Here is a 20,917-nt window from a genome sequence, read left to right as displayed (position 1 = left end):
CTGTAGCCATGAATTTCTGAATACATTTATTAGTATAGAATTTATTAGAAGAATAATTTGGTTTATTAGAAGAATATTTTGATCTTTTCCCTCACCATCACCATGAAAACTACGCAGTTAAGCATCATTTGTCTAAATCCAAAATATTTTCCATACAGATTTTATATGTTCTTTCCCTCCCCTGTTCCGCACATTTCCAAGGAAAGTGTGCTTCAGTGAAAAAAAAATCCAACTTGTCACAGGGAAAAAAAGCCAGCAGAAATTTACAGCCAATCTTTAAGGCAGTATTTTAAGTTATCAAAGAAAGGAGAGGAAATGTTATCCAACACCCGAACCCTGAGAGCTCTGAGTGAGAATCCTGCTGCTCCAGGTGAGTTATATTTTTGTACCCCCAAAGCAGTGAGACAAACAATCACAAATTTTAAACAAACACAGAAAATCCTGTGGCATTCTCATGCCTATTGTGAGCTGAGGGAAAATAGCACTTTGTCTACTGATCCTAGCAACACTTCCATAGCATTTTTTTCCAGTTTGTTTCTTTATAATATTTTTAAAATATTGTTACTCTTCCTCTTTTCAATGGGAATTGCAGTTTTTTAACCTTTTAACAACTTCCATATATATATTCAGAATTACATTTTGATTTGTAATTTGCATCTATAACTAGCATTTTTTGAAAATTATGTTTGTTTGTAGTTTTCCAGCCTTACATGAAGTTGATGGAGATTAGAATGAGCTCCTGTAAAAATGAGGCTACACCCTTTCCCCTTTACAGTCTGTCTTTGCAACAAAGCAATAGAACAATTTTCTCTATCTGCAGGTCTACTACATGTGGTTGATGTGGGTTTTTTAAGCTTGGCCACACTCATCTTTAGCAAAACTTGGTTTCCTCATTAGGTGCTGATATTTCAAGAATGAGGGGGATTGATCTGCCCAGCTCTGACTCAGAATTTTCTATTAATGAGCAAACTTAGTGCATTTCTGTCTGTAGCTAAAGAGTAGCAAGACTGTTAGACCAGGAAACAGATAAACTTCATTATCTATTATTACTCTATCTCAGTTTCTCATCTGTGACAGAGAGCAGTGTAAAATTTTGGCTAACCTTCATCGTGCATAGAAAGGCAGTTTGTCTTTTAATATGTACAGTATCAAATGCAAAAAGTTATGGGATGATATTTTTAAACTGATAATACCAGGACAATAAGGTATTTCTATGGAAAGTCAAAAAAATGTGGTTTTGTTACTATTACTAGTTGGTACAAAAATCTGAGAACTTCCAAGACCTACTGCTTGGCAAGAAAATATTAGCTTTTGATTAAATTTTTTGCTTTGTCACCTTTAATCTGACTTCCAAAGGCAGACAGACATGAGTGAGTATGCTGCAGTTTGTAGCTGTCTCTCCTATTAACTCCTAAATGTGTTAAACAGTTTCAATCAAATTTCTGAGTTGTGGGAATCTCCATTCCCTCAAGATTCACAGGCACAAAAGTAAAGAATTGGCATTGGCTCAGCCTTCAGACCAGAAGTCTCTTATAGGACAATACATAATTTTTAAAATTCTGCTGTTGGTAAACTGCTTGTTGATGAATCCCATCTCTTCTTGCTGGTGCTGCTGCTGCTGTTAACTTTTTTCCCCACATGTGCTTATTTTTAACACAGATTTTAATTTTTCAGGAAGAAAATGTGAAAATTGTCCTCATGAATCCCAATATTGCTTCAGTGCAGACCAATGAGACTGGCTTAAAGCAGGCTGATGCTGTCTACTTCCTCCCCATCACTCCTCAGTTTGTCATTGAGGTCATCAAGGCAGAGCATCCTGATGGATTGATCCTGGGCATGGGTGGCCAGACTGCTCTCAACTGTGGTGAGTGTGGTACAGGTGCCTTGGCACTCCATGAAGGCTAAATCATGGTTTTTACCACATTAGAAGTACACTAATAAGGGACAGGACCAGAGGAAATGACCTCCAGTTGCACCAGGGGAGGTTTAGATTGATATATGGAGAAATTTCTTTACTGAAAGGATGGTCAGGCATTGAATCAGTCTGGAAGTGCTCAAAAGATGTGTGGTTGTGGCACTTGGGGACATGATTTAATGGTGTACATAGTGCTGCTAGGTTAACATTGGACTTGTTGATCTTAGAGGTCTTTTCCAACCTGGATGATTCTATGACTCTACCACATGTTCTGCAGGTTTTATTTCTGCAGGCATCCAAACCTCACACATTGGCCAGGCTACTGAGGGACAGAGGCAGAGATTCCAACCATGGGGGTGTCAGTCATTCCTAAGCTGTGAACTTAACATTTAATTGCTGGGTTTGGTACTTGAAAGTCATTCATATGTCCTGCTTTTCATCTTGAATCTTAGTTATCATAGTTGGATTTGGGATGTTTTGACCACCTTGAGGCAGAGATCAAAAGGAAATGTTACCTTCATATAACTTCTTGCTCCAATATTCATCTGTGCTGCTTTGCTCTGTGTTGCAGGTGGTGGCTAACTGGTAACTGTAGTATTATCCCAGGTTTCATGGATTTGAGGATGGAAAATTTCATGTTATGGTTTTGAGTTCTGACAAAAATAATAAAATTACCTGTGGATGAGGCCAGACAAGTTGTCAGCTAATCAGATATCTTTTGAATACTATTTTGTTCTAAATTTTCTAAATTCTTCTCAGTGAGGGTGGTGAGGCCCTGGCACAGGGTGCCCATGGAAGCTGTGGCTGCCCTTGGATCCCAGGAAGTGTCCAAAGCCAGGCTGGATGGGGCCTGGAGCAACCTGGGGTAGTGGAAGCTGTCCCTGCCCATGGCAGGGGGTGGAATGAGATGAACTTTATGGTTCCTTCCAACCCAAACCATTCTGTCCTCCTGTAATTCTATGATTCTTCCTTTACTCTCAATCCTCAGAGCTGTGTCTTGGTTTCCTCTGCAGGAGTGGAACTCTTCAAGCAAGGGGTACTGCAGCAGTATGGTGTGAAGGTCCTTGGTACCTCAGTAGAATCCATCATGGCTACAGAGGATAGAAAGCTTTTTTCTGACAAACTAACTGAGCTAAATGAAAAGATTGCTCCCAGCCTTGCAGTGGAATCGGTAAATCAGATAAATTTGAAGATGTGATTGCTATTATTGCTGCCCATTTGACTTAGTAAAAATATTTATTATTTTGTAGAGTGAAAGCTGAATGCAACTGTGGATGCTGGAGTGTGTACAGCACTCCTTGGTGATTAATGCTGGGTCACCATGATTTAAAATGAGTGAAAATGCAGTTAAGCACTGCAAAAACCTAACCTAATTTACCAATTGGCATGAAAAGTAAATTATATTGGGGTGACTCCTGTGCTGCAGCACTAAAGTATGTGGCATGTCAGGGGTACTTTTCTTAAATCATATACAAGACATTTAGAATTAGGATTGGACATCCCCAAAATCAGCATGATTGAAATCTTTCTTGAGGATGGGAGTATGAAAACATAAAATTCAGTTTGGTGGAAAGGTCTGTTCAAGTTTGGAGGAAACCAAACAGGTTTTAAACTTGGATGCCTTTAGGAGGGGTTATTTCATGCTGGAGTCTCTGTAGACAGATGATGTAAGGACATTGTCCATGCAGGTCAGCAAGGAAGTCCACATACAGCTAAGGGCAGAAATCACCTCCTTGAGTGCATGTTCCAGTTTTCTGCTATTTGGCAGAAAAAGGGAATATTATAAAGTGAACTTCTATTATTTTAATTTTATCTTCAGACAGTTTAGTGTCTTACTGATGGGATTTCCAGTTAACCTTGTAACCAGAGTTGAAGGCTTTATTTATCTGAATTGCTATCTCTTTCTGAAATGCATTCCCCTCTCCTGTAAGGTTGAAGATGCTCTGAAGGCAGCTGAAAAGATTTGCTACCCTGTCATGATACGTTCTGCCTATGCCCTTGGTGGGCTGGGGTCTGGAATTTGTCCTGATAAGGAAAGTTTGCTGGACCTTGGTACAAAGGTATGTCTGGAACTGCAAACTTGGGGAATATCTGAAGATCTGATTTTCTTAAATATTATTCTAATGTCATAGACACTGGGATTGTACATACCTTACATTTCATCTTATCTGTAAAATGTTGCCCTGTAGGAACTGCCCTCTTTTCATCATTCCTGCTGACAGGTAATGAAAATAGCTCAATGACAGATCTTTTAAATTCAAGACAAGACATAATTTGAGCAAGTTTTTCAGCAGTTTTGGTCTTAAAGGAAATACCTTGGTCTATATTCACCTACTTCCAAGAGTAAATTATTATGAACTGTGTCAAGGAAGTGGAAGGATTTGAAGTGCTGTGTGATAATGTGGTCTTAGGGACAGAAAGCTGGAAGGCTTGGGCCTCTTCTGTGTTTTTGTCAGAAGATGGTAATTCTCCTAGGTCAAAAGCTCATTTAGCAGGATGACACTTCATAATTTGACAACAACCAGCTGTCTCTGGCTAGGAAGACAGGTCTTTTTCTCTAGACAATCCGGGATTGTTTAAACATTGCTGTGAAAAGTTAACAGATAATTGGGGAAAACAAATCAAAAGCTTTTTTTCCTTGTCAAAAATGCAGAATTTCATGAATTAGAACTATCTCTAAGGGTCTCCAGAATTCTTGGGTTTGTCTTTCCCTGGTTTGCTGAGCCTCTTAATCTTTCACTGATCTCTAGAAAGAAATACTGCAGGTGTCACTAAGAGCTGTATGTGCAAATGACTTGTTTGTGTTCCCCACATCTGCTGTCATGCAAACAGATCCTGGGTCTGGTGTGCTAAGTGCTGAACAAACACTGCTTGGGTAGGGTCAGCTCTGGGGGGCTCAGGGGGCAGGACTGGAGGGGCAGGAATTCCACCTTGCAGATCCATGGTGAGGCTGGAAATATGTCACTTGCTCAGGCTCACTCATGGGCTGTGTTTAGAGGAAGCAGAAGTTCACCCATAAACACTGGGAGTGCAGCTGTCTGACAGATTTATATCAAAACCTTTTTCAGCAGGAAAACCTGATTTTGATCACCACATTGTGGTTGTTTTTTTTTTTTTTTTTTTTAAGTAAGCCTGCTGCCTACCAGCACCCTCAGGTTCCTGCCTGCAGGGCTGTTCCCAGTTACTACTTCTGCCAGGTGGTGCTTCATTCTAAGTTTGAAGTCTGGCATTTCTACTTGTTAAATGTCATCCCATTAATCATGGCTTAATGCTAAAATTGATCTGGATCTCTCTGCAAGGCCTCCTGTCCCTCAGAGAGTTTACACCACCTCCCAGTTCAGTATTGATATTTCAAAATTTACAGTGAAAAGCAATTTGGGTCTTGTTGAATTAACTCGAATTTGGATGCTCATTCCAGCCTAGCAGTTATGATTTGTAGTAATTCAGTGAACTGGACTTTCAGGCACTGGAATGAACTGTTTATAACTCAGATAACTGAACACTGGGTGTTTGATAGCACAGCTAGTTCAGCTAACCTGGGCCTTGAGGTTGTGTCTCCTGAGTCTGCTCATTGAGTGGGAGAAGGATACAGGAGCATCCAGGGCTGGTTTGCAGCAGTGGTTGGGTGCTCCTGCTGCATCCCCACCAGGTCAGTGTCTGCTTAAGCCAGAGTGAAGTGCCATTCCAATAACCTTTTTTCTTTTTTTATGTGTGAATTTGGCACCTGAGCTAAGGGCAGGGTTTAAGTAACAGCTTGAGTTAAGGACAGATGGGAGCAGACTGAAGAGCCAATTCATGGGCAGCATTATAACAAGAAGCTTTGCTAAAGGATGGATTGATAATGTGCCCATCACTTTCTAGGGTTTTAAGCAAGTATTGATTAATGTTTTCTATCTGCTAATATTAAAGCCATGTATTCACTAGATCATGCTCATTTACCAACAAAGTGTATTTTTCATTTTTGCCTCATGTGCTTGAGGAATACTTTCAAGATTAGTTTAAGAATAAATCATGACCCTTGCCTCTGGTTAGTATGCCAATGACAAGCAGCATTATTAATGCTATTAATTACATACTGTTTGCTGGCACCTACACTCCCATCACTCAGTCATTTTGCTTTTTGCAGTGCTCTCCTATTGAAGTCCTTGGGGCTGCCCACATAAAGTGTGTTTGTTGCATGATTGAAGCCTTAAATATTCTTATATTCCTATTTGTTATTTATATACCATTGCAGGCACACACGCCCAGCCCTTTTTTCCCCATTGTATCACATACATATTTTCAAATGTGCCTTTCAAATAACAGTAAAGCAATTTTTAAGAAAGAGAGAAATAGAAAGTGCTTGTTCTCAATGTTAGGAACTTATTTTCATCTTTCATTTGGTCTGGGATGTCTGGAGAGAAGTCTTAAATGTGCAATATAGTCTAATAAGGGGTTTGGTGCAGGCTTTTGGGGGAGTGTTGTGTGGTTTTTTTTGGTGTTTATTTTCCCTAACCCATTCCCAGGCATTTGCAATGACTAACCAAATTCTGGTGGAAAAGTCAGTTGTTGGCTGGAAGGAGATAGAGTATGAAGTTGTGAGAGATGCTGCTGATAACTGTATTGCTGTCTGCAACATGGAAAACATTGATGCTATGGGAGTCCACACAGGTAGGCTTGGGCAAGGGTTGGCTCAGTGACTTTTTACATGCAGTCCTGTTCTGCCTGGTGTTATTGACAGAGCTTTGGGATTGATCAAGTGGGCTAGAAAATACTGCTCAGGTCCTGATACAGCAGATAGGATTTGAAACAGATTAAACCTACACCTGTGATTGTGTTTTGCATAAGATTCCCTAGTCTGTCTCCAGCTCTGGGCTTCTGACTAGCTGTGCTTTTCATCAGCTGTGCATGCACAAGTGGTAATCTCTGGTAATGTCATTACTGGTAGTGGGTTGGTAGAGACAGTGACTTGTGTGGCCACAATTTCTTCTCATTTTCCTTCTCTGCTACCTTGTGACAAACAGGAGATTCTGTTGTGGTGGCTCCAAGCCAGACACTCAATAATGAGGAGTTTCAGATGCTGAGGGATCGTGCCATCAAAGTTGTCCGACATTTGGGCATTGTGGGAGAATGTAACATCCAGTTTGCTCTGCATCCAACTTCCCTGGAGTACTACATCATTGAAGTTAATGCCAGACTCTCCAGAAGTTCAGCTTTGGCCTCCAAGGCAACAGGGTAAGATTATTTAAAAAAAACCAAAATGTTCCAGAACAAACAAATAAATAAACAGAAAAACTGAGGGGAGCAGAACAGAAAGAGAGAAGAAGGGATTTGGATCAATATATTATTTAAATAAGTAGGTGACAGCTACCAGGAAAAATAGCTGCAGCATCTGCCTTCCATGTAGTTAAAACATGGAGTTGTAGCCACATTTTCATCAAGGAAGACTGAAGTTGGCTGTTAGAGAGAACTCTGGAGCAGTCAGGTCAGTAAGGTGCAGATTTCAGCATGGGAAGCTTCTAAGAACAGCTCTTGTCAGCATCTATTATGTTTGACCCTTGGAGAACTGGTCCTGCTGGGAGATGGAGGGGTGGGGTTAGTGAGCCCTCCAGGTCATTCCAGCCTGCTGATGCTGTTACTACAAATGGGGAAGCTCCCAGGAGGCATGTGTGTGGGAGCCTAATCCTTGCAAAGCACATCCACTGCATCCATATGTTGGCTGCAAATCATCTCTGGGACCCAGAGGGCAGAGTTATTAATGAGCTGTCTGTCAGATTGATGCAAATGGCATTGCTAGCTGCCTTTGTTTTGTTGGCTAATCATAAACTAATCAAGATAAGGATGGTCAAAGCAGGCTGTTTAAAAATTGGCTTCTTAATTGCACTTTGCAGATGCTGTTGAGAGGCACAAATTAATCTCTAATTTGCAGTTCTCAACAACTCTTATGGTTATTTAAGACCGATAGCAGGCTGGAGATAAGCAGTGTTGTTGGACAGTGGGCGTTTGATTGTTTTCTTTCTCGATGACAGCCTTGCAGCTAAACATCTGTTAGAGTGGGCTCACAGTGGATGTGACAGCTACTGAAAGGGGTGGCATGGTGGATAAAAAAGCAAGTCCCAGATCTAGGGAGGTAGCTCTGCAATGTGTTGAGGTAGGAGGCTGGGTGGGTCCTGCTGTGCTTGAGCACGGGAGCCTTCCCTTGTGTTGAGGAGGGATGGTCACCTCACGTCTGTTTAACTGGATCCACTCCTGGGATTTGCAAACACAAAGTTCTTTCCACTCTACTGTTCTCTGCTTCACCTCTCTGACAGGTATCCATTAGCATTCATTGCTGCCAAAATTGCCTTGGGCATTCCCTTGCCAGAAATCAAGAATGTGGTGACAGGAAAAACCTCTGCTTGCTTTGAGCCCAGCCTGGATTACGTTGTGACCAAGATACCCCGCTGGGACCTGGACCGTTTCCAGCACACTTCCAACCGCATCGGGAGCTCCATGAAGAGTGTGGGAGAGGCAAGTGCCACGCTCTCCCCTTCCATTCCACCACTTGGGAAAGCCATTTCTCTTACTTGGAAACCCTCAGAGTGTTTATCTTCAAAGACCTAATGAATTGGAGGATATATATTAAGCTCAAATTATTTTTACCCAGTACGATAATTAATGGTAATTAGTTAGGACTGTGTGATGTTGGATATCATGGTATGGTTTGACTCCTAAAGGAAGAGATCACCATGAGTCTTTTGGGGCTGACTTCATTCCTAACACTCACTCCAGGGCTCTGAGAGTTATTTTTTTTTAGTTTGAGGTTCTGTAGTGGTGGTTAATTACAGTACAATTTCAGAAGTAGTAGTATGTTAAGATTTTCATTGGTGCCCGTGAGCCACAGCTTTCAGTTCTTCCTGAATTATTTGTTCTCTGTGTTAAAACTGTGTGCCAGATCTCAGCCTTGAAATCCAAACACAAATTGTCATCTTGCTCTCAAGTTTTGCCTTCTTTTAGAGATGAAGTCTCTTACATCAGATTTTAAGATGTCTGGACAGTAGCACTATTTTCAGACCATGTTTTAAGAAGGGGGAACGAGACAAAATCATTTAAATTACCCACTTAATAAGTTAATTAAATATCAGCTACCAAAGAAAAATAATTGTGTCTTTTTTCAGTTGTCTTTTCAAATAGTTGTTTTATTAAATTATTTTGACATGCAAGATGTTCTTAATATCATTGTTGTCATTGAGCAAGAAGCCTTCATCAGAACTGGAAAAATTAATTTGATCTTCCATTGGCAGGTTTGGCTTTTAATGGTAATGAGGTGGGTTTTTTGTTTTCAGTGAGATGATATTAACCCTCTCTGCTTAGGGGTTTTGGGGCTGTTCTGTAGAACTGGAGTTCCTAAATACAGTTGCACCATCAGCTGTGGAACTTCCTGACCATACACATTTGCAGAAGGAGATGTTGAGTCTTTCCAGTGTTCATTTGTCACAGAAGAGCCTGAATCTGTGTCCTTTTCCAGGCAGGACAGAAATACAGGGAGAGTCAGTGCTCTAACAGGGCAGGTGAGCTGAAGCAGGGATGGAGAAGCCCAAGGGATGCAGTTTGCAGCTGGTGGGGGAACTGAGCAAGAATGTTAATCTGCAGGACCTGTGGGTAGGAGATGGAGTCTTTGAAGCACAGAGTTTCTTGCCCCTGTGTCTCTATTAGTATGGAGCAGTCATCTCCCCAGGCCTGAACTTGAAGCCAGATTGCAGCACCTACTGCATTTTTATTAATTGAACAGTCTGGCCTGGCTTTTTCTGAGCTCTGTTGTGCTGGGCAGTGGGCCTGGAGCTGTGAGAAAAGAGAAAGCGATGTTATTTTTTCTTTTGACATTTTTCAGCATTGTGTTTGAGAAGACTTTTATGCTGTTAAGGTGTCACTGCACTGGGAAATAAAAATGTAAAAGTTTGAGAAAGAACTCTGTTACCTCGCAGATTTCTAGACAGAAAAGCTTGTTTTCTTATTAGATATGTTGTCAAGACTGAAGGAGGGAAACCCCTTCAGTGCTGCTATGCCAAGAGGAGTAATCATTTAAGAGAACCCTCACAGGGGAGAGTTACTGTTAAATGTAATTTAAAGGAAGCAGGAGAAGGTTTCTCCTGAACTTTAAAATTCACACTGTGAATTTCTATCTCTAACAGGCTGTTAAACAGAAATATTCTTTTATATTACTATACCCATGCTGCTGCATAATGTTTCCCTCTACCAGAGTGCTTCCCTTAAAGCAGTTTACAGAGGAGAGCAGATTCTCCTGTGTGTTACAGACAGGGAAATGGAAACCAAAATTGCAGTCCACCAAAACCAAAAAACCAACCAGTCACTTGTCTGGAACTCCCCATTGATACCATGAGCAGAGTCAGATCTAGAAGTGGGGTTACCAAGGCTCAGACAGCAGGGCTATCCTAGGGAGGAGTCCCAAGGCTGCCATGTCTGTGTGTGCCTTGTGTTTGTGGCTGGAATTCTCCCCACCCTGTTGCTCAGGGCACAGCCAGGCTTGGCTCAGTGTGGCTCATGTGGATGTGCTCTCCCTTTCAGGTCATGGCTATCGGCCGCACGTTCGAGGAGAGCTTCCAAAAGGCCCTGAGGATGTGCCACCCCTCAGTGGATGGCTTTGTTTCACAGCTGCCTATGAATAAAGCCTGGCCAGCCACTGTGGATCTCCAGAAGGAGCTCTCTGAGCCATCCAGCACTCGGATATATGCAATAGCCAAGGTAACAAAAGATAGAAAGACCTGACCTACTGTCTTGGTTTGAAAAGCCAGGTGTCTGCTAAGGAAGGCAGGAGCCTCCCTTGAAACGGAAAATGTAAACCTCCTCCCTCTGAATTGTTATGATTTTGAAATTAAGGGGTTCTCAGGCAAAGATATGGGAATAGGAATAACAGTTTTTATTAGGAAAATAAAAATACAAATGCAATAGTACAAAAAAGAAAACAAACCATTGACAGAGTCAGAACATGCCCTGACCCTCTGTGTGTCAGGGTGGTGGCACAGTCCCATTCCATGGTGGCTCAGCCCTCCTGCAGTGCCAGCTGTGGTTCTGCTGGAGCAGGGATCCTGCACAAGGGGGGAGTTTTCCTCTGAAGCTCCAGGCCTGCTGGAGATGGGCCTGATCTCCCTCTGGGAATGCAGGGGAGAAGAAAGCTGCTCCTCTGGGAATGCAGGGGAGAAGAAAGCTGCTCCTCTGGGAATGCAGGGGAGAAGAAAGCTGCTCCTCTGGGAATGCAGGGGAGAAGAAAGCTGCTCCTCTGGGAATGCAGGGGAGAAGAAAGCTGCTCCTCTGGGAATGCAGGGGAGAAGAAAGCTGCTCCTCTGGGAATGCAGGGGAGCAGAAAGCTGCTCCTCTGGGAATGCAGGGGAGCAGAAAGCTGCTCCTCTGGGAGTGCAGGGGAGCAGAAAGCTGCTCCTCTGGGAATGCAGGGGAGCAGAAAGCTGCTCCTCTGGGAGTGCAGTGGAGAAGAAAGCTGCTCCTCTTGGAATGCAGTGGGCAAAGGCTGCTGTGGTGTTCCCAGGGTCAGATTGTATCCAGGTAGGAATGCTTGGCTCCTCCCCTGGGTGGAGCATCTCCCAGTGGGATGATGGAATTTGATCAGCCATGCAGGGACACTCAGTGGCCATGAACAGAAGAGATCTCCTGGAGGGAGGATGGGTGGTGGAAGAGATAAAGAGAACTGCCCCATGAACAGAAGAGAGCTGCCCCACTTCTGACAGATGGCAAATAGAATACACACTCCCACCAACATCTTTCAGCCTAAGATACCTATATCCCTTGAATTTGAGCTACAGGATTGGGTCTCCTGAGGTGACAGAGGCTGAGTATTCTTCATTCCCTTGCTTCCCTCTGTCAAGCTCACTGGGACCACTTTGAGTAGGATTCTTGCTTTTGCTTTCTGCATCTTCCATGGTCAGGCAATGTGTTTGCCTTTTGGTGGTACAATTTGAGCCTGTGCTCACTGCATTCAGTATCAGGGGCATTCTGGTGTCCTGTTACTTTAGTTCATATCTGGGTGCTGGTGGGCACCTGGATCACTTTCCTCTTCTATGAGATTGAATTTGTCGGCTAAACATTGGCTATCGTTTAGCCCTGATTTATACCAGTGTAAGTGCCAATATAGGTCAGTTTTGCAGATTAGAAAGGAATAAATGAAGATCCTTTTGAGAACTGAAACCAAGGATGATAAAGAATGGCAAACTGCAGTGTGTGAGAGCAGTCTCATTACAAGTCTTGTCTACTTGCAATGGTTGCATTGGTATGAGTTTGAAACGAAAAGAATTACATAACTGTATGTTAAATTTCACAGACAAGAAATCCCCTGTTCTTCTAAACCAGCTTAGCTTCCTGTAGCATTCTTTTGACCCCTCTCCTGTCACACTGGTCAAATCACTTCAGCCTTGAACGTGCCTGTGTAACAGGGAGTGTTATTATAAGGGGACTTGGGTACAAATTTATTTCTACTTTCATCTTCTCAGTGTTTGCCTGTGTAAATAATGTGGTAAATGTGGGGTTAGTTACTTTAGAAGGTAGGTGCAATTTAACACTTTGGTTTTGCTGCAGGTCACATGTCCATCTGTCTATATCCTCTATGAAGAGAAGGGCACAGCTGTGTTTTACAGCTCCTGCTTACCTGGATAGCTTGATTTTTATTTTTTTTTTAAGATTGCAAACCTTCCTGGCAGGGAATGCCCAATTGCTTTTTTATGCCCCAACTTTGTGTAGTGGAGTCTTTAAGATCTTTGTGCTCATGTGTGGGTACATCTTGTTACACCTCCACATGAGTGAGGAGCTGAGTCTGTGCTGTGTTAGTTAAAAGGTTTTCACTTGCTGTTCCTCTTATAAATGGCCTGAAGAAAAATCAGAAAGTGTTTTATAAATGTGTGGCTTGTCCAGCTGTTCCCTCTTGTTTTTCAAGCTGGGAAGTGCATGTCTTCATCCTTCAGCAGCTGTGTTTGGTCTTTATTACAGCCTTTTTCTTGTGACTGAGAGAAAAATCTTACTTCTTGAGTCTCTGAGTGGTTCAGAGAGATTTTATGAAAGATTAAAATTAGACTCCTGTTAACCCAGGGCATCTGGGGAGATGAAGGTGAGCTTGGGTCCCACTGAACACTGGGTGTTCCCAGCTGCTGGTATTTTCACTGGGATCTGTTGGAAAAAGCAAGAAAAACTCTTTAGTCCTGCCTTTATAAAGAGTTGCCTCTGCCCAACACAAATTCATCCCCATTAATAACTGAGGCAAGCAGTACAAGTAAGAGGTGCTTCTGGCACCTGGGGCTGTCTGCATGGAAATCCCTTCCCAGCTCGTTGACCTTTAAAAACCAACAGTAAGTCCCCATTAGCCATCAGCTCCATTTGAAACAGGATGGACCTTTGTTATATTTTACATGTTTTCTCCTCTCCTCCCCACTAGTCAGCCCTCCAAGGCTTTTTGCTTTTTTTACTTTTTCTCTCTCCTTTGCCTGTTGGATGATGACAACAGCAAGTGTTCAGGTGCAAGGAGAGGGAGTTCAGCTGCCATTCAGAGCTATTGCTGCTGTAATGGGGCTCCCTGTTGTCATGTAAAAGAAGGCACAGGAGAGAGGCTGACATAGATGAGACTTGTTCCTTGGCTAGAGTGGGAGTGCTGCAAGGATGGAACAGCCTGATGAGCAGGGATGCTCAGGTTGTGTCAGGTGTTTTCTGCTGCTCTTAACTTTATGTACAAGTGGCCTCAGAAGGCTTAGGCTGTGGAGTTGGTGCAGGCTCTGTTTCACACCAGGGCCCTGGTCTCCAAACTGTCCACACTACAGATGTGCAGTTTGCACTCGTGTTGCTGTCCACAGGCAGCTAAATATTCCTTTGGTGAGAAGCCACGGTGGAACTGAAGCAACAAAGCTGCTGACCTGAGAGAAAGCATAGGCAACTGAGCTGCCCTTCATTGCTTGGTCTGGAGGCCAGGCTTGCTCCATGGCTCCTGGTGGGAAGGCAGTCCTGTAAACCTCAGTCCCTGCTGGATGGGATGCTCTGGATGTTGAGCAGGGCTCCAAAGTCCCACTGTCCTGCTGGGTTTCTCCCCTCCTGCTTCCATGGTGTGTTTTGGCTGTACTCCTTCATGTTGGTTTGAAGAGAGGAAAGCCATTGGAGTTCAGGGCCTCCCTGAGCAAATTCTACACAGTTGCCTGGAAACCTGATTTGCCCTTGGAGTGTGGTGATAGGGAGCAAGAAATGTCTGCAAACTCACTCTTCTCTCCCAGTCTCCAGATTTATGCATCAGGGATGAAGATGATTAATTTTCTCTGCCCCTCCTCTGACAAATGAGTGGAAGGGATACATTATTTTTCAATTTCCTTTGAAGATCCCTGGGACTTTATTAAAAAAGTGTCCTAACCAGCTTAAGAATATATGGTCATGCTACCTGTGTGTGTATGTGTGGCTCAGGGACCATTGACTGAGAAATGGAGATCCTGAAGATGTGCAAGTCTGCATGTGTTTTGTAAAAATAGATGGACCTAAAAGGAAAAAAGATCTGCTCAGATACCACTAATGTGGCAATGTGACCTCAAGCACTAAAGAATCAGGATGGGAAGGACTCCTTACCACTTGCCTCATACCAATAGTGTACTGAAGACTTGGTATGTGCCTGGGTACTCTAAAGGAGCAAAGCATGTGTTTAGAGGTTTTCCCCACTGCTTGGGAGCAGAAAGGAAATCCCAGTGAGCAGTTGTTACCTCTCAGAACAAGAAGATAATTGCAAGAGCTGGCTGGAGTTCTTTAGGAAATGCAGAAGGTGGTGTCAGTATTTTGCAGAGAGATGCCACCCATCCCTTGTCCACTTGGTGGACAAAAGGTCTCCCCATTGCTGAAGCCCATGGTGATGGTGCCAACATTGTGCCCTCCAAGTTTTGTAACTTGGAGGAATAATGCTGGGGTGCAGTGGAACAAGCTTTTTCCTGGATTAATTCTGGAATTTTTTTCAATGGCATTGCTCTGGCTTTGTTCCAGGGATGCTGCCCTACAAGAAAACAATTAAACATGGTAAGAAATTAATGAACCTGATTACTTTAGCTCAGCAAAGATACCGTGCTGGCATTATCATTATGGTTGATTATAGTTGCTTTGTCAGGAGAGTTGTAACTGTACACTACTGGTGAGACCCAAGAAATTGCATTGATAGAAAATACATCATATTGAGGGCTCTCTGAGGTGCTGGGTTTTTTAATATTACAATGTTTTGTAACCCATTGTCTTATGTGAGTAATATCTCTGTGGGGTTCTTTTTTACCTCATAGCTGTAAATAATTGATTTTTAAAAAGCCCATCAATAACCCCAGCAAGAAAGAAGGGAGATTTGAATGGTCTTGGTCTTGGAAATTTGAGTATCTTGAGGCAGAGTGAGAGAAGCTAGAGCTGTGCTGTAGCTGCAAGCATCACCCAGGACCTGACTTTGCCTTGCTTCAGAGGTAATGCAAGGCCACACACTTTGATTCAGCCCTGTATTTCAAGGCTATATCAAAATCTATGCTCCAAAGCAAAATGTTCCCTCACATCTGAGAATCCAGAGCTTCTTGTTTTACATTTGCAGTTAGGATGTTGGCAGTGGGTTTGAGATTTAGGCAACCTGAGTGGTAAGAGGTGCAGATGGAGGATTGGTCACTGCAGCCTGAATGTGGCTCCCTGTAGTTAGCTGAGCATGTTCTCAGTGGCCACCCAGCCTAGGTGCCATCAGCTTGCCTGGCTGCTGGCTCTGTGAAAAGCAAATTGCCTCTCTCAGTGAAACAGAGGCCAGCTTTTGGAACCAGAGCACAGGGAGAAGTGGCTGGAGCCTTCCTGCCCTCCTCATGGGGCACAGTTACTGTTGCTGCAGGAGACGGGAGGTAGATGAACATTTGATTGGTACAGCTTGATCTAATAACTTCTTTCTGCTAGCTGTTTTCAGACTAGATGTGTATTTGTGCAGTGTGTTAAAGGAGCTGTTTGGTGCTATCCTGTTTTTGGCAGGCCTTGGAGGATGAAGTCCCTGTGGATGTCGTTCACCAGCTCACAGCCATTGACAAGTGGTTCCTGTACAAGATGCGCAGCATTGCCAACATGGAGAAGATCCTCAAGGAAGAGAACAGGTAAGAAAGCCTTGTACTAGGACACAACAATTCTCCTGGGAATCCTGCTCAGAAACCTATGGTAAGCACAGATGCAGTCCATGCTGAGAAGTTTATTCAAGTGCTTGGAATAAATGATGGTGTCTTAAAACTCAGTTCACTGTCTCAGTCAGCAGAAATTTTGGAGCACACTCTTTTTGGTAAAATAGCTCCTTGGATTATGGAAGTTTTGGTTTGTTATGGAAAATCCTCAGTATCTCTGAGGCTAAGACTGGGAAGGTGGATGGCCCTGTGATGAGTAACTCATGTACCTAGGACAGAGTTACCTTTCAAACTCAACACTGAACTTGTCCTGACTTACTGCACCTGAGGGTCACATACACTGCATTTTATTTCCAGCCTGGACTATTGATTTTTAAGCTTTTCTGCTTTGCTGTGATCATGCAGCATGTGAGAGTATTGCTTTTGTACCACTCTTTCAAACACTTATGGTTCCAGACCTATTTAAATATAAATCTTCTTCCGTCAAGAAAAATGACCATATAAAATCCAACAGGAAAGATAGCAGTAAATTGAAGAAGTGGGCTATATTTCAGTTCAGACTCTTGCTGACTTGAGCTTTCCCTTCATGTTTTACGAGGCTGGGAGAGCCTCCTTGCTGAGTTATTGGCCGAGTGTTGTTGGCTTTTGTGCCTCGGGTACCCGTTGTGCTCACTGGTGTCACCACACGATGGCACTGGGAGCGCAGCGGAGGCAGCGAGCTCTGAGCCGCTCCTCGCTTCACCTGTGACATCTCTGCTTTTCATTGAGCAGCTCTTGCCTTCCCTTGCACCCGGAGCAAGCGGCATCTGGAGCCAAACAAAAATAAATGTGGAGAGAGAGGTGGAAGAAGAGGAATAACGTGATTATTTGCAGAAATCTGTTGTTCGGCTGCAGGAGTTTTTGTCCTCTAACATCTATGTCACATGGCATTTCTATCTGGCCTTTTAAACATGTGTGCAGCTCCTGAGGGGAAAAAACCAACATATCCACAATCAGTTTGTCACCGTTGAAGTGGCATGCTCTGGAATGAAGCCCCAGAGGTTGGCTGCATCCTCAGCTGCTATAAATCCACATTTATATATATGTATATATATAGATAAATAATATATATATATGTATATAAATCCTCCACAGAGGCTAATCTTCCTGAACCCTCCTATATCCCTGAGCTTGCTTTCCCTTTCTCTGCCATGGGTGGCAGGTGATTGTGTGACCAGTGAGCAGTAGGTGGTACCACCCTACCCTTTTTTCATCCTCGTGGTGCACAGGCAGCCTGCTACAGAGAGCCCTTGGACAGTATCCAGCCTTGCATTTTTATCAGACACGAGCAATGTTGTGTCCCTTGGAAGTGGATTCTTGCAATTCAAATCAGATTGTGGGTGGTATCATGGAATCACAGAATGGTTTGGGTTGGAAGGGTCCTTAAAGATCATCTAGTTCTAGCACCTTCCACTACACCAGGTTGCTCCAAGCCATGTGCAGCCTGGCCTTGGGCACTTCCAGTGATCCACGGGCAGCCACAGCTTCTGTGGGCAACAATGCCAGGGCCTCCCCACCCTCACAGGGAAGAATTTTTTTTAATAGCTAATCTAAATCTTCTCTCTGGCAGTGTGAACCTGTTCCCCCTCGTCCTGTTGATGCCTTTCTTGCCCTAAAACCATGAGCCAGACATAGTTAGGGTGATAAAAGGGGTTATCTTTATAAGGATCCTTAGGTGCACAATTTCCCAGGTGGAAAACACCAAAGATGCACATGTAGCATAATGTATATACAATTTATATAGGTTTTGCAAATTAGCATCTGACAAGAATCCACAATTAGAGACATAAGTAGTAAGGTTATTCCCCCTGGTTCAATTCTCTTTGAATTCTCCCTCTTTTAGATAGGAATTAAACTTTGAAGATGTCTCAGCAATACTTTCAACTGTGGCTTTGCAGAGAATCTAACCTTGGCCACACAGCTTGGAGCTGCTGGGGAATTTATTTTGTCTTATTGTCTAATAGAGTAGGTAAAACACTAGCTACAAATACTATGATAGGCTACAGAGCTACAAATAAGTATATGAAGAATATAGATAATATATAAAAGAAAAAGGCAAAAATCAATTTGGCATCACTGTCATTCCATGCTCTTTAAAATAGTCTCTATCTTTCTTGTTGGCTCCCTTCAGGTGTTGGAAGGCTGCAGTTAGGTCACCCTGAATCCTTCTTTCTTCCAGGCTCAACATATAAATTATCTTACCCTCATTCACTTACCAGTGCAGATTTTCACTCCACTATCAGTACAGATTTTCACTGCTCAAGAATTGCTCACACTTTTGCAGGAAACCTGTCTTTCCTCCCAGCCAGCACAGGAGGGAGGGGATGGACTGTCCAGCTGCATTACATTGAAGGCACAAAGGCAAAGAGCCAGGGAAGAACACTTGGGACTTGAACTAAGAGGCCAGTCCAGTGAGGCACATCAGGACCAGATCTCTGCCATAGCCAGGGGAAAGCTAATTGAGTGATGCAGATGAGACTTGGCACACATGTGCTCTTCCTGCAGCCAGCTGTTTCCAGTCCCCAGCATGCCTGGCATGAGTTCTACCTGTGCTACAGAATAATTTCCAACAGAAAAGAATGAGGGGTGATGCCATCAGTGCTTTAAATCTTTCTGTTAGGGTACAGTTCCCAGAAGCAGAATGCCCTGTTCCTGGGCATTGCTGCTGGTTACAGGCTGTTTGGATGGATCCACCCCTTCCTGTCTCTGTGTTGGTTTGGGGGCTCTTTGCAGAGAGGTTTTGGATGCAGTTGGAGTAACAAAAGTCTTGATTTGGTCCCTGCAGAGCTGTTGAAGAGACTGGTAACAAGGAGCTGGTCTCTGCCAAGAGGAAATGAAGAGCTAGGACAAGTGGGGGTGAGACACACAGATGGGGAAGGGGGATCAGAGGCAGGGGGAGGCCTTTGAGAGCAGTTCAGGAAGCAGCTCTCACACACCACATGCTGCCTTGCATCCTTGCCACATGCAGGGATTCGGTGGTGAGCAGAAAACCTCACTGATCCATGCAATGGATCTGCTTACCACCTGTGAGAGGCTCTGTGGGATAATGCAGTGCTGAGGGGAAAACTTCTGCCCTGCAAATGTTTGTAAGCATAAATTGAGGCAAATAAGTTGTCTCTGTGGTGTAGAGGCAAGGACAGCCATTTACAGGCACAGTAGGGACTGGGAAGGGCACCCTCTGCCTCATTTACTTTTGTCCCGTTGAACTTTCTTCTAAAGAAGATTGGGCCTGGTGCTGGATGGGACTGTATAGCTCTGTCATGCTGCAGCAGTAGTTCCATTTCTGCCTCTGGGCCCTCTAGGATGGAGAAAGAGTTGTTTCAGATATGTGATGTGGCTGCAGGAAAGCAAATGGCCTGAGTTGAACTGGGAAAAGAAAGCCATTTTGAGTGTACTTGTGAGAATAACAAGTAATATCACAGACATGTCAAACATGTGCCTCTGCTGGTTCTCCTGTGCCCTTACATATTTTTTATTTTGGAATCTTACATTTGAGGGGGTTATTGTTGGTGTTTTAACTTCAGCCTTCCCCACCATGCACATAAACAAATAAACCCACTTGTGCACACTCACATGGAAGGAGCAAGCACCATGCCATGCTGTCAGTGCATTACAGGTGATGCTGTATGAAGCAGTGGCAGTGCAGTAGGATGTGCTATTATGTAGGAAGTAGTTCCCTAGATTTGGCCTTGCCAGTCCTGTGAATGAAAATGGCAAAAAGGGCCTGGAGAGACCCCACTGGCTTTTCATCACACTGAGAGCTCATGTAGGAGGTGGGAGTTTGGACAGACCATGCTCAGCTGTCTGAGGCAGCAAGGAGTGAGATGTCACTTTTAGGCCATGGTTGTGGACCCAGTCTGAGCAAGTCAGATTTGAAGGAGGGTCCAGTGATACCAAGCATCCCCAGGAGGACAGCTGAAACCCAGGCTTAGAAATAACATCTAAGGCATACTGGACTAGGCAAAGAAAACCCTCTTTTGGAATCTACATCTATTCTTTGACTGTTTGTAGTGAAGATTTGTTTGCATGTAGCCACGATTATTTTTATTTGTTCCTCACTTTGGGATCCTTGAAAACACTGGCTGTGTGCAAGGAGAATGTGCAAACAACATGATTAAATAGAGGTAAAGAGGTAGGCAGCCATGGTGAAATCATCACTTAGGCCCAAGTGACATGGGGACAAAAGCCTTGTTGAAAATCAATAGGACTTGTATTCCTAAGTCATTTAGGTATCTCTGTAGCAATGGAACCTGCAATTAATTGTATTTGCCATCACTTCAGAGCTCCTGGAGATGGGGGAAAAGTAGAGGTAGTGGAGTCATGTTCACTGCTGGAGAACATCCAAGTAAAACCCAGGAAAGCCATCTTGCAGCAGACAGAATGTGAGTATATTGCCCAAAGAGGAACATTTCAATATTGATTAAAGGCTGTAAAGTAGAATTCAACTGAGGAAAGAGGAGCATTGTAAACCACCATTGTGAAGAGCAAAGCACGGAGATGGTGAGCTTGCCCAAAGTCTCAAAGACAGTCTGGCTGTGCAGTGACTTGAACTCTGTCACCTGAAATCTCAACTCTTCAAATTAACCTTAATGGAAACAGCAAATCACCTTTTTGGCAGATACTGAACTAGCCAGCCTGCTAACAGGGGCAAATTATGGCACTAATCATATTTTGATAATTTTATGCTTTGGAGCTTTGCTTTGAAGGAAGATATGTCCTTGCTCTGTGGGTGTTGTGAGAAAACACCTCCTGGCCTGTTGTGTGCTTGAAAGGAGGAGATGGAGTCCTGACTATCACTAACCCAAAAAGACTTGGGTTAATAAAGGGGAAAGACAGAAGTGGG

General features: G+C 43.5%; 1 protein-coding gene across 2 annotated transcripts in view; it reads left to right on the top strand.

Moving 5' to 3' along the window:
* Window positions 1-20,917, top strand: part of CPS1 (carbamoyl-phosphate synthase 1) — a 92,437-nt gene that overhangs the window by 29,080 nt on the left and 42,440 nt on the right. For both annotated transcript variants that reach the window (XM_054515441.1, XM_036386851.1), the window contains exons 14-21: window positions 1,675-1,864; window positions 2,929-3,086; window positions 3,847-3,975; window positions 6,421-6,565; window positions 6,919-7,129; window positions 8,206-8,404; window positions 10,460-10,636; window positions 15,896-16,014. In XM_054515441.1, the coding sequence (XP_054371416.1) occupies window positions 1,675-1,864; window positions 2,929-3,086; window positions 3,847-3,975; window positions 6,421-6,565; window positions 6,919-7,129; window positions 8,206-8,404; window positions 10,460-10,636; window positions 15,896-16,014 (1,328 nt within the window). The remainder of the gene's footprint in view (window positions 1-1,674; window positions 1,865-2,928; window positions 3,087-3,846; window positions 3,976-6,420; window positions 6,566-6,918; window positions 7,130-8,205; window positions 8,405-10,459; window positions 10,637-15,895; window positions 16,015-20,917) is intronic.

Source organism: Molothrus ater, chromosome 7 (assembly GCF_012460135.2).
Source record: "Molothrus ater isolate BHLD 08-10-18 breed brown headed cowbird chromosome 7, BPBGC_Mater_1.1, whole genome shotgun sequence".
NCBI classification, from domain to species: domain Eukaryota; kingdom Metazoa; phylum Chordata; class Aves; order Passeriformes; family Icteridae; genus Molothrus; species Molothrus ater.
The sequence above is the reverse complement of the archived record's forward strand: the minus strand, read 5'-3'. Positions and strand labels throughout refer to the sequence as shown.